The sequence below is a fragment of the Python bivittatus genome, unplaced genomic scaffold, assembly GCF_059951505.1.
Source record: "Python bivittatus isolate LINGU-HERP-01145 unplaced genomic scaffold, Pbiv_v1 ctg000080_np1212, whole genome shotgun sequence".
Taxonomy (NCBI): domain Eukaryota; kingdom Metazoa; phylum Chordata; class Lepidosauria; order Squamata; family Pythonidae; genus Python; species Python bivittatus.
In genome coordinates this window covers 37,217,028-37,230,111 of record NW_028277035.1, presented here as the reverse complement: position 1 = coordinate 37,230,111, position 13,084 = coordinate 37,217,028, and the positions used below count along the sequence as shown (strand labels likewise).

Below are 13,084 nucleotides of genomic sequence, written 5' to 3'. Positions count from 1 at the left end.
TGTTAGTGTTAAAATGGAATTTTCCCCTTTGCTCCAGCACCATCCAAGGATGGTCTCAAGATATCTAAAAATCTGTTAGGCTTTATTACTTACAGGTAGTCCTTGTTTAGTGACATTAATTGGGACTGGAAACTGTTGTTGCACGACATGGTCATAAGTAAAAAAAAAAAAAAATGTGACCGTGCCACTTAGCAATGGCAGTCCTGGCAGTCCCAGTTGCCTTTGTTAAGCGAAGACCTCACATCACCGTGATTTCTGACTTCCTGCCAGCTTCCCCATTGATTTTGCTGGCAGGGAAGGTCGCAAATGGTGACCATGTGACTGTGGGATGCTGTGAAGGCCATAAGTATGATGTTTGGTAGTAACTACACTTGTTCAGTGCCATCATAAGTTCAAACGATTGCTGAATGAATGGTCGTTAAATGAGGACCACCTGAATTACTATGGAGGAAAGTCAAGCAATGCAGGATAGGGATTGGAGCAATGGGAACAACTAATTTCATGTGAATATAGTCTTCTGCCAGTTCAATAATGGATGGATAGAACTTCAACATAGCAGCCCCCCCCCCGAGTTTCTACCTGTTTTCTCTCATTTATCATTTCTCCCTTACATACAGTATATACACCTCTTACACACACACACACTCCCCAGAAGGGTCTGCAGGCAGGAAAATCTCTTAAGTTTGACTAATAAGACTCACTGAAAATAAGATTTCATTTTTCTGTGTTGGAATCCAGCTAGAAAGAGCCCCACTAAGATTTATGGAGATGCTGGAAAGCCTAATAGGGGTACAGGGGCAGCTGTGGCAAGATGCTTGTGGAGGAAAGACCACCTTAGCCCTCCCTCAAGAACGGCACCCTTCCCCCCTCCAGTAAACAATTCCTCTACTGGAATAAGATTTTAAGAGAGTTTCCATGGGCACCAGCACAAGGCAACAAAAAGTTCATCTCCATTCTGTTGCTGATAGCAACTGATCTTTTATCCTGTCAAAACTTAAAATTTCCTGATAGAATTTGCAAGAGGTGTTTGCAGAATGGGTGAAGCTGTATCCTGAATTCAAATCTGGGATTCCCTGCATGTAAAATATAATATTAAATAATTAAATAAATATTAATATTAAATAATATTAAATGAATACTTAAAAAAAAAACCCTTGCACTTCAACTTATTAATATGGAACTATTAGGAGGCAGGGATATTGTTGATTTACTGCAGGAGCCAAGAGTCCCCAGCATTGCTGGGCTCGTAGGAACATCTGACATGTTGAGAAAATGTTGTAGGCCAACTTGCAAATGGATGCTGTATTGGGGTTGTCCAGTCACAATCTGGCTGCCCTGGGGGACATAGTATTTTTAAAGTTCGGGTTTGCCCTAGCTGTACTTTCTCTTCTCTTCATGTTCCCTTTCCCTCATGTATCTCCACTCTTTTCTCTAAGTCAGTGGGCATAGTTCCAAAGAAAGCCCCAGGCTGAAATGATCAAAATTTTATTTTCTAGGAGAGCTCATGAGTCCCTTGGTCCCTTTGGAAATAAAGAAGATGTGAGAGGCTACCACTCTGCACTGAAGCATGTTGGTTTCCCATTTTTTAAAAAAAACACAAAAACCTTACAGAAAATCAGGAGTGGCAGCTGCTGGTGGGTAGCAAGGGAGATATCTATGGCCCACTAGTGCTCTCAGGTGTCACTCTACAGGGCAGAGATCTACTTCTGGAATCTAACCTCCCAACCCCTGTAAAGAGTTTGAGTGTGTGTGTGTGTGTTGCCTTCAAGTCAGTCTTGACTCCTGGCCACTGCCTTGACAAGTCCCTGCAGTTTTCTTAGCAACCTTTTTCAGAAGTGATTTGCTATTGCCTTTTTCCTAGGGCTGAGAGAGAGTGTCTGGCCCAAGACCACCGAGCTGGCTTCATGCCTAAAGCAGGACTAGAACTCACAATTATTGCCTATATCAAATTGGCTCTGTTCTACAAGGATGCTAACCATTAAATAGAGAGCCAGTTTGGTGTAGTGGTTAAGGCACCAGGCTAGAAACCAGGAGACTGTGAGTTCTAGTTCCACTTTAGGCATGAAAGCCGGCTGGGTGACCTTGGGCCAGTCACTCCCTCTCAGCCCTAGAAAGAAGGCAAACCACTTCTGAAAAACCTTGCCAAGAAAACTGCAGGGGCTTGTCCAGGCTGTCTCCGAGAATTGGACAAACTGATTAAAAAAAAGAAAAACCCAACAACCACTAAATAGTGACATGTAGTATGGCTATGAAAATAAGAAGGCCTGTGTAAAAAACTGAGCATAAAAAGCAGATGGCAGCAAGGGAAGGAAGCAGGAGAACTTCTGTTTGTTCTGTGAAAAGACACAATGAATAGAAAAATCCAGGAAGTCTGATTCATTGATTGAAATTTCTGAAGAAATGAAATTCCTCTATCAGCAAATCAAGATGTTAAGGGACAGCAGAATGTAAGAAATAAAAGGGACAGGAATGAAAAAAAGTCTAAAGATGTAAGAAACTGAAATTGAAAGCAAGCTTCATTCATTCCTACTCTGCAGTTTTCTAGTATTCTTTCCTTCCTATATAGTATCTTACAACTCATGCTTTGGGAGACTTAAGCACTGGAATATACCCTAATGGCCTTCCTAAGATACTTGTTTCATCAGTTTCCTGCTTTTCTCCCAAATGTGTATCTCTTTGTTGAAATAGGTATGATAATACAGACCTTAAAGTATGTGTTAGTGGGAGGGTTTAGCATAGCAGTATTCTAGAGAAAGGATGGAAGCCTGTCAGAAACAGAAGCATTGAGGTCTATTGACGCATCCAAGCATAGGGGTCTGCAGCTGGCCATAAAAAAAGAAAATTGTGCAGTATAGCACAACACAAATCCCACTGTTATGTAGTTGCAACCCAACTTCTGACAAAAGTACTTTAAGTCACATTTAACATTTACATTTACATTTGACACGTTGCATTTTTCATCACTCTTCCTCCCACCCCCGCTGGCTGCATTCTGTGTATTCAAGTTAGCATTAATGGAAGTGCTTCTTGTTATCATTGGGTTAGGGATGTTAAGCCAAGAGCTGGAGGGCATGTTTCTGCTGACATTAATGTACAAAGGTAACCATTCACATACAGCTTGTCTGAGGATAATTTCTTGAGTTGTATTTTATTGGTGGAATCCTACCCTTGAAATTATTTTCGATGAACTGAGATTTTTCAATTAGTATGACTAGCTGGACAACCTGAACTGCTCAGGGAAGGAGAACCTCTTGCATTAGAAATTTACTTCCTTCCTTCCACATGTATTCATCCTGAGGAATTCCCATCCAGCTGTCTGAAATTTGTATCATCCCTTTTGCTCTGCCCAGCTCCCAGATGGCCTCTTGCTAGTGGAAATGCTGACATGAAGATATCAGTGGCTTGCTAATTCTTCTGTGCCAAGGATTACAGAATTTTATTTCTTGTTTTGTACCTGCCCTCCCTGCCCCAAACTACATCAGAAAACAAGCATTACAATTGAATGCTGCTGTTTCTTTTGCTTCCAGTATCCCAAGCAGGCCTCTTCTCTGCCTCTCTCTCAACTGCTGCTGCAAGGTTTCAGGAGAGGAAATTCAGGCCCTTGTTAAATGGAATATCCCAATAGGAAGCACCTGCCCATCTGAAAACATGTCTCTGTCACTTTTCAGCAAAATCTTTCACGTAGTTTCTAGTTAAGAGTGAATGTTATGTGAAACTCCTAAGCACTGCTTAAGCAATATATCATCACCCCATTAAAATAGCCCTTTCTGCCTTTGACAGTAGTTAAACCAAGGTGAACTATGCTGCCTGAGGAATATGGGAGTTGTAGTTCAACACATTTGGAGGGCTCCTGGTTGAAGAAGGCATCCATGTTGTTCTCAGCAGGAGTGGTGGTATATTTTTTGTGTGCAGTTTTTAAGGCATATCTTGAACTCTAAATTTTTTTTTAAAAAAACCAAGTTTGACACTACACAGGTGGACCATTAGAAATGGGTGTCTAGCCCTAAGTCCCACGCACAACTGTAATGTGATATTTGACACAAAGGGCATACTTTGAGTGGATCTATGTCAATTCTCTGAAAAATAATTTTCTATACTCAGACTGAGAGCTTTCTATCCTTAAGCTTTCTCTTTGTTATGTTTGAAGCAGGTGCACAAGAACTTACACATCGTTCATTTATATCAGAATATGTAGTCTTATAGAATATACTAGTTAAGAATCTGTGATTCTTCAGGTTTTGCTGAACTACAACTCTCAGAAGCCCCAGCATCAGTAGGTCAGCAATATTTGGACTCTCCATCCAACCTGTCATTTCACATATGCTCCAACTCCTCAGTTGTCATCCTATCCTCCTCTGACTCTAGATTCAAAATCTTTCACTCCTTTCTTCCTTGAAGATGTTTTGCAGATTGAAGCAAAGAACAACTGGTGCCCATTTCTCCCCTGCTAAGGCCAACACTTGAAGAATACTTCCGGTATATAGGCCTCCCTGCAGCTGTCTCCCTACTTTCTCTTCCATGACTTGCCTGAAGCAATCAGTTCAGTCTGTTGCATCCCTCTCCTTAGTCTTTCATGGTTCCCTCCTCCCCTTATTGCCTCTTTTGATGGCAATAGTTTGGCTGGAAGAGCCTGAACACCCTCAAGATGAGTGGATTTCAACCCACATAATTTTCAGTAGTGGCCAGGCTGGCTGGGAATTTGTCAATACATCTGGGCTGAGAGAAACTGATCTAGTCAAAGTGAGCCAAAGCACTTGAGTTTCCCAAATGTTACTCTAGACCAGTGTTTCTCAACCTCAGCAGCTTTAAGATGTAAGCATGCTGGCTGGGGAATTCTGAAAGTTGAATTTCACACATCTTAAAACTGCTGAGGTTGAGAAACATTGCTCTAGACCTATCTTGATGAGTTGAACTGTACCTCTGTGATGGAATGTATCTATGAGGAGGAGAGTGATGTGGGAGATCAAGGCTGTCAGGAAGGAGGGGGTGTATTCCAGGAGGGGAAAGGAGACAAGAGGCAACATAGTCCACAAGGGGAGCGTGAGAAGAGTAAGAGATTCAGGATAGCCACTCCCTAGAATCTCCCAGGATATATCCACCGGTTGCTGCAGTATAGATTTAGTTTGGCAAGATTCTGTCTATAAGGTGTAAGCAAATAAAGGAACTGTACTAGACTGGACTGTTTCATCGTTGTTCTTGCGCTGGGCCTGACAACCTCCCACGTTCCTAGATTCTATGGCCAACATCTGTAAGGCACAAGCTTGAGGAAGACTGCTCTACTCTAGTGGCTCTTTGGGGTCCAGAAACTGTATTCAACTACTGGCCTTTATGGCCTGGGGAGGATGGGAGCTACAGTCCAAAGTTTTCTGGGGATTTACAGTTGGTATTCAGTCATCTAAGCAACCATCCCACATTCCCTAGATAATTTTTCTCAATTCACTCTTTGTTCCACTACTTAAGTCAATAAGGAGATAAAAAAGACTCCTCTGGTAAAGTGTTCACTTTTGAACTCTTTCCCAAGTTTGTTTTCCTTCAGCATGGGAGCTTTCATCCATCTTTTTTTTAATTTCAATGAAGTGGGGAATACAAGCAAGTTTAATGCCCTCGCATTTTGAAATCTTCTTTAGCCATGGTGGAAAAGCCTCCTTCCTTCCTTCCTTCCTTCCTTCCTTCCTTCCTTCCTTCCTTCCTTCCTTCCTTCCTTCCTTCCTTCCTTCCTTCCTTCCTTCCTTCCTTCCCTCCCTCCCTCCCTCCCTCCCTCCCTCCCTGTCATGGGGATTTCATGCTCCTATAACTGTAAAACTCTTGGGGAATAACCAAAATGCAAATGGAATACACTTGGACTCTAGGATCCTTCGGTCGATTCAAATGGTGAAGAGAATTAAAATGCTTTCACATCATCATACTTAAAAGAAAAGTGCTTCTTGTTTCTTGTCCTGACCTAATCCAAACATATTGGAACCCTCCTCCCAAAGTCTCTGTTGGGTTTTAACACTTTTTCTCACCAGTGAAAGGAGGACATTGAGCTGATGGTTCCCTTCTCTGGCCTTTGTTATAAAGAACACTTGGAGCAACCTCCCATCTTTTCATCAGATAGAGATGATGAAGCCCTCCAAGTGCCATCCTGCTGGGATCTGTTTGACCCATCTCTGCTTTGACTTACAAGTTTGGAAGGAGGAAAACTGCAGCTGCAAAGTTCCAGGCCTTCCTGGTCCTTCTGATACCATTTCTCTAATACCGTGTTTCTCAACTTTGGCAACCTCAAGACACGTGGACTTCAACTCCCAGAATTCCCCAGCCAGCATGTTGAAGTCCAGACATCTTAAAGCTGCCAAGGTTGAAATACACTGCTATAATATACTCTACATATATGCTATATAAGGAGAGATGGCTCTATCAGCTTGGTCTGAGATCTGCGTTAGGTCTTTACCAAGGCAGGTATTTTTATTGCAGGAATTGATGAAGAAAAGGGGGAAACCTTGCTGCTGCCCCTTGATTAAGCAGCAGGTATACGGAACTCAATCAGAGGTGTCTGTAAGAGGGTGTTGAAAAAGTCAAGACACGAGCCATGCCCACACAATCACAGCCCCACCCCTTTTTTGTGTGTTCACTGTGATGCACACAAAAAAGGGCATAGCTTCAATCACATGATCATGGCTGTATTTTGACTTTTTTAACCTCCTGCCTGCCCCCTTGCAGATGCTCCTGGGCTCAGTATAGCTATTCAAATAACGTAGTAGAACTGAGACAAACCAATGTCCTATAAACACCTAGCTATTCCGTAGCCCTTTCCTCAGTAATTCTCCTTATACCTCTGGAACTATTCCCACTCTGAACACATGGTGTGGAAGAGAAAAGAAAATGCACTCAGTGATATTAGTTTCACATTTGGTATTGCCAACCAGTGTAAGCCTTGTTGTAATGGAAGGCTTGAGAAAGGAAGATAACTGGAATGGAGGAACAAGGTTATCAGGAGGGAGGGGGAGCATTCCAGAGCAAGCACTTTCTCAGTCTGCAGCAAGAGCGTGGAAAGAGGAAGAGGATGAGGCTAGCCCCACCCTAGAGTCTCACAGGATATATCCACTAGTTGCTTTAGCATAGGTTTAGTCTGGCGAGATTCTGTCTATTAGGTGCAAGCTAATAAAGGGACTGGACTGGACTGGATTGCCTCGTTGTTGTTCTTGGGCTGAACCTGACACTTGTATCTGATAGACCCTTCATTCATTGACCTTGCTTGCTTTATTGGGTTTCCAGTAATATCTTTGAATTGTCTTTGCTAGAATTTGTTGAGCAGGAGAAAGAGGGAAAGAGGAAAAGTCAGAGACAGAGAATGAACTAGGCTGGAAATCTCTTTAGCTATGTTCTTAACAATTAAAAAGAAGATAGCCAATGTGGCGGAGTAGTTAAGGTCTTGGACCAGGTCCTAGTCTACCCTCAGCCACAGAAGCCTCCTGGGTGACTTTGGGCAAGTCTTCTTTCTTCAGTCCAACCTACCTCACGGGGTTGAAGTTATGGGGTAAAGTGGGTGGGAGGAGCACAGTGTATGCTGCCTTGAGCTCCTGACCAAAAAGTAGGATAGGAATGTAATAACAACTAGTATTATTTAGTGTTTTGTGTATAGGCCTTGCAGTTTGCAACTAAATAAATCATGGGAAAAGGCAATGGCAGAAATGAATTCTCAATGCTGGATTTGTCTGGAGACAGTTCACTCAGCAGGGTGGCACAACCACCTGTTCTGTGGAGTCAGCCTGAAGGTCAGTCTGCAGTTGGCTTACTTTAAACATGACTCTTTTATTCCAAACTAAACATATAAACGAAGCCCTCACTCCATACAATCACATAGAAGTTTGAAGTTCTATATCCTAAAGAAAAATAGAGAGCTCCCACCCTTTTGTGCCTATTCCAAGTCCCTCAGCTGTCTGCCTTCCCTCAAAAATATTTCTGCAATGTGAAAATAGCCAGCAAGGCCAGATGTGCCACTTTGAAAAAGTGCAGATGTTCATGTACTGACTTTGGGTCCTGTTGCACTGGTCTATAGACCTGGTCTGAAGATTTCCCAGTGTGAGGAAAATGAAGGAAGGACTGCGATGATGGCTGGAACTAATATTAGTTGTCTACTTAATATAAGGGATCTCTTATTTCTAAATATCAGAGGGTGAACCTGAACTTGTTCTGTGATCTAAGTATCATCTTGGTGAAACTTTTACTTCCAAATATTCAATATTCAATTCAGATCCATAAGAAAGATTAGCATGGATGTTAAATAAGAGATTAAGTGCTAAAATGTGAAAATCATTTTATTTCCTTCTGTTTCAGCCTTTTTAGGGCACAGCATAGTGTTCCTTTTTCCCTTCACTCCACAACAAGAAGGAAAATTAATCCCAAGGACCAGAAAAACATGTGAACATTAAAAAAAAAAATCACCAAAAAAACCCTCAGCATTATCAGGAAATACTGTATCGCTGGGACTGTACAGAAGAAATATTGTATCACAGAGACTGTATTTTACACATCCCTGATTTCTGTTAACAGTTACTAGTGCTGAAAAAGGTTCTTCTGTGAGATAACTGCAGATATCTTGAGTGGATTCTGCCAGTGTAAAAGGTTTAAAACCAATTTATGAAACCTCATTGTATTTCCCAGAGACTAAATCATGGTACTGGGCTCTGCATCTCTGCATTTTCACTGCTTTGAGGTCCTTGGGGTCAGTCACAACAACGGCCTCTGTGTCCTCCTAAATCCCAGCATAAGTAGGATAGAATTGTCGTAATATTACTTATTGTAAGCTAACTGCAGAACGTCTGCAGCTATTCCCTGATTGCAGAGAAAGGATGGGGGGGGGGCGGTGAGGGAGGCAAGGCAGGAAGCTTTTGTGTGACTTTTAAAATTTGTAAAGCTCGGTTAGTCCACCAGCACTTTTCTGCATTAACTATAGGATGCTAAGAGGCTAAGTGAGGTTTGTGTTCTGGATTACATTCATGATACACATATTTACCCAAAGGTATTCAGTTTCCTGTTATCTAAAAGAGACAATAAAGTTAGAGAGGAGAAATAAATGAAGCACAAACAAAGGTAGCACAGGCAGGAACAGGCATCAGCTAGAATTGTCTTTTGGCATCAGCAGAGAGTAGAGAAGGTGAGCGTGTCATACTGGAGGCTCTGGATGTAGAGAAGGCAGTGGAGGAGCACCCTTCAGAGCAAAGAAGCCAAAAAAGGGGGGGGGGGAAGGTAAGGCAAAGAAGAAGCCAGAGATTGGATGTTCATAGAGTTTCTGGGCATGAGAAAAAAGAAAACATCAGACATTTCTTTCTGCTTCAGTCAAGCTTCTGCTAATAATCTTCTAGGGCTCCTATGCTTGGACTATCTTTATATTCTTTTGTGGACTAAAGCCACACACCGCTGAACTCTCTTTGGAACTTATATGGCACAAATCCAATTGCACAAGTTCTATCAGGACTGGCTTAGCCGAGATATGTCGGCATTAGGCTAAACTGGGTTTCCACTGCAGATCTTTTTTTTCCAAAAAGCCTGCTAAGTTTTCTTAGTGGAAAAAGTACCGTAGCCTATTATGGTTTGAGAGATGGCACATTATATATAAGACGTATTTGCGTTCATAACCTACAAGCTGTCTTCATTTTGCTTTTTTTTTTCTTTGCACATCACCAATCAGAAGCTAACGATGATGTAGGTCTTTTGCCTGAACCCTTGCACACTCTTTAAAAGCTATTACTTGTAGTAAAAAGAAGGTTTCCACACCTGAGGCTCAATTCCTGCATTCTTGGTGGAGTAAGATGGCCTTGGAGCTTGGAATACTCCTTTAGCTCTTGGAGACAAAATTTTAGAAGAGTAACCAAAAGATGCTTCTGGTGATACTTCAGCACTTGCTCTGATCTTCTGCAATGGAAACACAGTTCCAGGTGATGGAGCAAAGAGGCCAGCCAATGTTCTGCTTGGGCTGGACTGGGCAGGTGGGTGCAATAGGGGAGAAGGTGGTAAGGGTGAAGTTGAGCACAAAGCCTGCCTCATATATCCAGCTTCAGGGACCACAGATCTCATGGGCTCTTTGACTGGGGAACGAATGAACAAGAAAGACTGAAGTTGGTAAGGCTGTTGCTTGGAGATTTCCAACTCCTTTTTGGACAGCTCACTTTCTGTCAAATTGCTGTTGTAAAAAGATGCAGGAGGACCTTTTGGAGATCTTGATGGACTTTTGAGTGTAGGTTGGAATGCCACAGGGGAGAGATGAGTTTCTGAAGTATACTTCCAGGATGGAGGAAGAGACATAGTAGGTGAAGGTGATCTAGCTATATCTGGATGTGATGGAGCCTCAATGACATACTTCTGCATTCTTGATTGCCTCCTGGCAAACAGTTCTGCCCCCTTTCCTTTTGCCTCTGATAGGCTTTGGTTGGAGCTTATTTTAGGCTTAGGTTGTATTTTTGGTGATCTTAAACATGAAGACCATTCTGGTGGAGCTTCTGCAAGCGACTGAGTGGGTCCATCTAATGGTCTACCTTCAGTTAGAAAGTTAGAGGCATCTGCACCCAGTGCAAATGATTCATCCTCAGGAAGTGCTCCTTCTTGTCCTTTGTGCTTCTTTTTATTATCTGCTGTCTGTACCAAATTCAAAAGATCTGGATTAGGAGCCATTTTTGGCTTCTCAACAAAGGTGAACATGGACTTCTTAGCTGCTCTGCGGGCTGCAGATTCCTCCAAAATGCCTGTTTTATCTGGAGGTGGTGCTCTGTTCTCTTTGAATTGAGGTCCTGGGCTGCTGTCTTTATACCTAGCTTCAGATGGAACCAAGATTTTCTGTTCTTGACTAGGATACAGTGCTGAGTAAGCTGGAGGTGACCTGACCCTAGTCACTGGAGGAGGGCTGGAAAATGTTTCTGCATAGGTAGGTGGTGGAGGAAACTCCACCACTGGGCTTTTCTCTGCTGGTGGGAGGATTTTAGCTAGTGATTGAGTTCCAAAAGGTCTTGCAGTTCGGTTCTTCACTGGTTGGGGCTTAGACAAAGTTAGGCGCACTTCACAGTACTGCTTATTATTTTGTGTGCTGCTTTCATTAGAACGCACATCAGTGGGTTTTTCAGTGTCAGCAGTGGGAAAAATATTCTCATCTCCAGTTACCAACTCATCCTGTTCCTTGCAGGGAATCTCTCCATTTTCCTTTCGGTCAATGACTGGTTCACTCAGTGTCTTGTTGAGGACAATATTATTCTCCTTATCAATGACAGCTGCATATAGGTCTTTGTCGGGGATGTTATTGTTTTTCTCACTACCTATGGGTAAATATGGTTCTTTATCGACAATATTATTTTCCTGATCCATATGCAGAAGATACAGCTCTTTTTCAAGAATGGTATCTTTTTTCTCAATGTTAGGGGTAGCTACATCATCAGCCTTAGGTGGGATGTTTTCTATATTGCCCATAATTGGTCCTTGCTCAACAATAGGCACTTTTCCAAACTCAGTGATAGGTTCATGCATTCCATTGGTTGAAGTTGTCCCTGTATTCTCCTTAAGGTATACACTGAGTGGGATCTGCTGAAATTCTTCATCTGGAATTTCTTTAGAGGACAACATTGTGTTAGTTGAATAAAGAATCTTCTCACTCTTTTCTTTATTCCATGGAAGGCCCTGTGCATTATCTAGGGGTTGTTCCACACCCAGTCTCTCCTCATATTTTTCCATGGTGACTTTTTGCCCCCAGCATCCAAAATCCTTGATGCAGAATGATGTGTTCAACCCCCCAGTTGGTTTTAGAGTCTGCTTCAGATGTGATTCCTTCCCATGGCTCAGAGTGCAATAGTGAGCAATAGCTTTGGGGTTGCTCTCCACAGCTACTTGTTCGTGGCTGGCTGGGTTTGGGACTCCTAAGGTGAATGCATTCACTCGCTGCTTGCGCCTATGAAACAGTAGGACCCCTTTGGAATTGGAACTTGGTGGATTTGTCAACTGAGCAACAATTCTCTGGCTCCTAGCTTTTGCCTCCTTCAGCTCTGTTTCAGAAAGGCTTGCACTTCTTGAAGTATCTGAGGAAGAAGAAACATATGGAAGACAAAGTTATACTTTGGGATATGGAATCCCAGAAGCACACACACCCCATCTATTTTTAAAAGGAAAAACTCTAATATCATTAGTTCTTCCTATTTGTATGTTGCACTAGACTTCTTATTCATAATTCATTCAAAATGCTGAACCACACAAAGAAGCCAGAAAAACTGTAACATGTGAACAAAATCAGTAGCAGAGAACTTATGTTGAGATGCTGAACAAGAAGAACACAGGTTTAAATCCTAACCCTGTCAGTGTTCACATGTTACACTGTGAAAAATCACTGGGACTGATGCTACATTATCATATACCAGCAATAAATAACGTTAGCAGCAAAGCTATCCAGACATATTGTTTTGTATCCTTCAGAACCCCAACCAGTTACAAGCAATCTGGTATTGTCCCTCATGCACCGCTTCTGAGCCTCCCACAGATATCAGTATGACCTCTGTGGGTAACAGAACGCTGGACTGGGTAGAGCTTTGGTCTGGCACAGCACAGCTGATCTTATTTTTTCAAGCATGGCTTGTCTTTAAAGGCCCTTCACAATCAAGTGCCTTTCAGATAGATTCAGGTCCAGAATTCCCCAAATTTGCAGCCTTGTGGGCAGCAGGGTTTGTAACAGGAAGTTGTGATTCCAACACATCTGGACAGCATTAATTCAGGAAGGTAATTTTAAAGGAAGCAGAAATGGGGCGGATTGAGTCAGAAGCCTGGTTTCTGTGGTCAACCAGAATTTAATGTGGAGTTTTGTCTATCAAGAAGTATGAAGGAAATTAAATCAACCTCAATTTCATTGAAAAGGGAAATGCTAAACAAACTTTAGATAGGTTTTCCCATGCTCTGTGTCTTATTCCAATAGTATGTTGCTTTATTTCCTATTGTTGATGGTATTTACTATTTCAGAGAAATGGACTACATAAACAGATATACTTGTAGTTAGGTCTTCTATAACTAAACTGATCACATAAGCATCCCTCTCTTACACAACCCTTCCAAGACATCAATTTGTATTTTTAAACAT

The 13,084-nt window shown here is 42.1% G+C and overlaps 1 protein-coding gene across 4 annotated transcripts in view; it reads right to left on the bottom strand.

Moving 5' to 3' along the window:
• The window catches only part of SYNPO (synaptopodin), a 179,529-nt gene that overhangs the window by 8,060 nt on the left and 158,385 nt on the right, over window positions 1-13,084 (bottom strand). For all 4 annotated transcript variants that reach the window (XM_088133856.1, XM_025163948.2, XM_015887345.3 and 1 more), the window contains one exon: window positions 9,757-12,038. In XM_088133856.1, coding sequence (XP_087989982.1) covers window positions 9,757-12,038 — 2,282 coding nt within the window. The remainder of the gene's footprint in view (window positions 1-9,756; window positions 12,039-13,084) is intronic.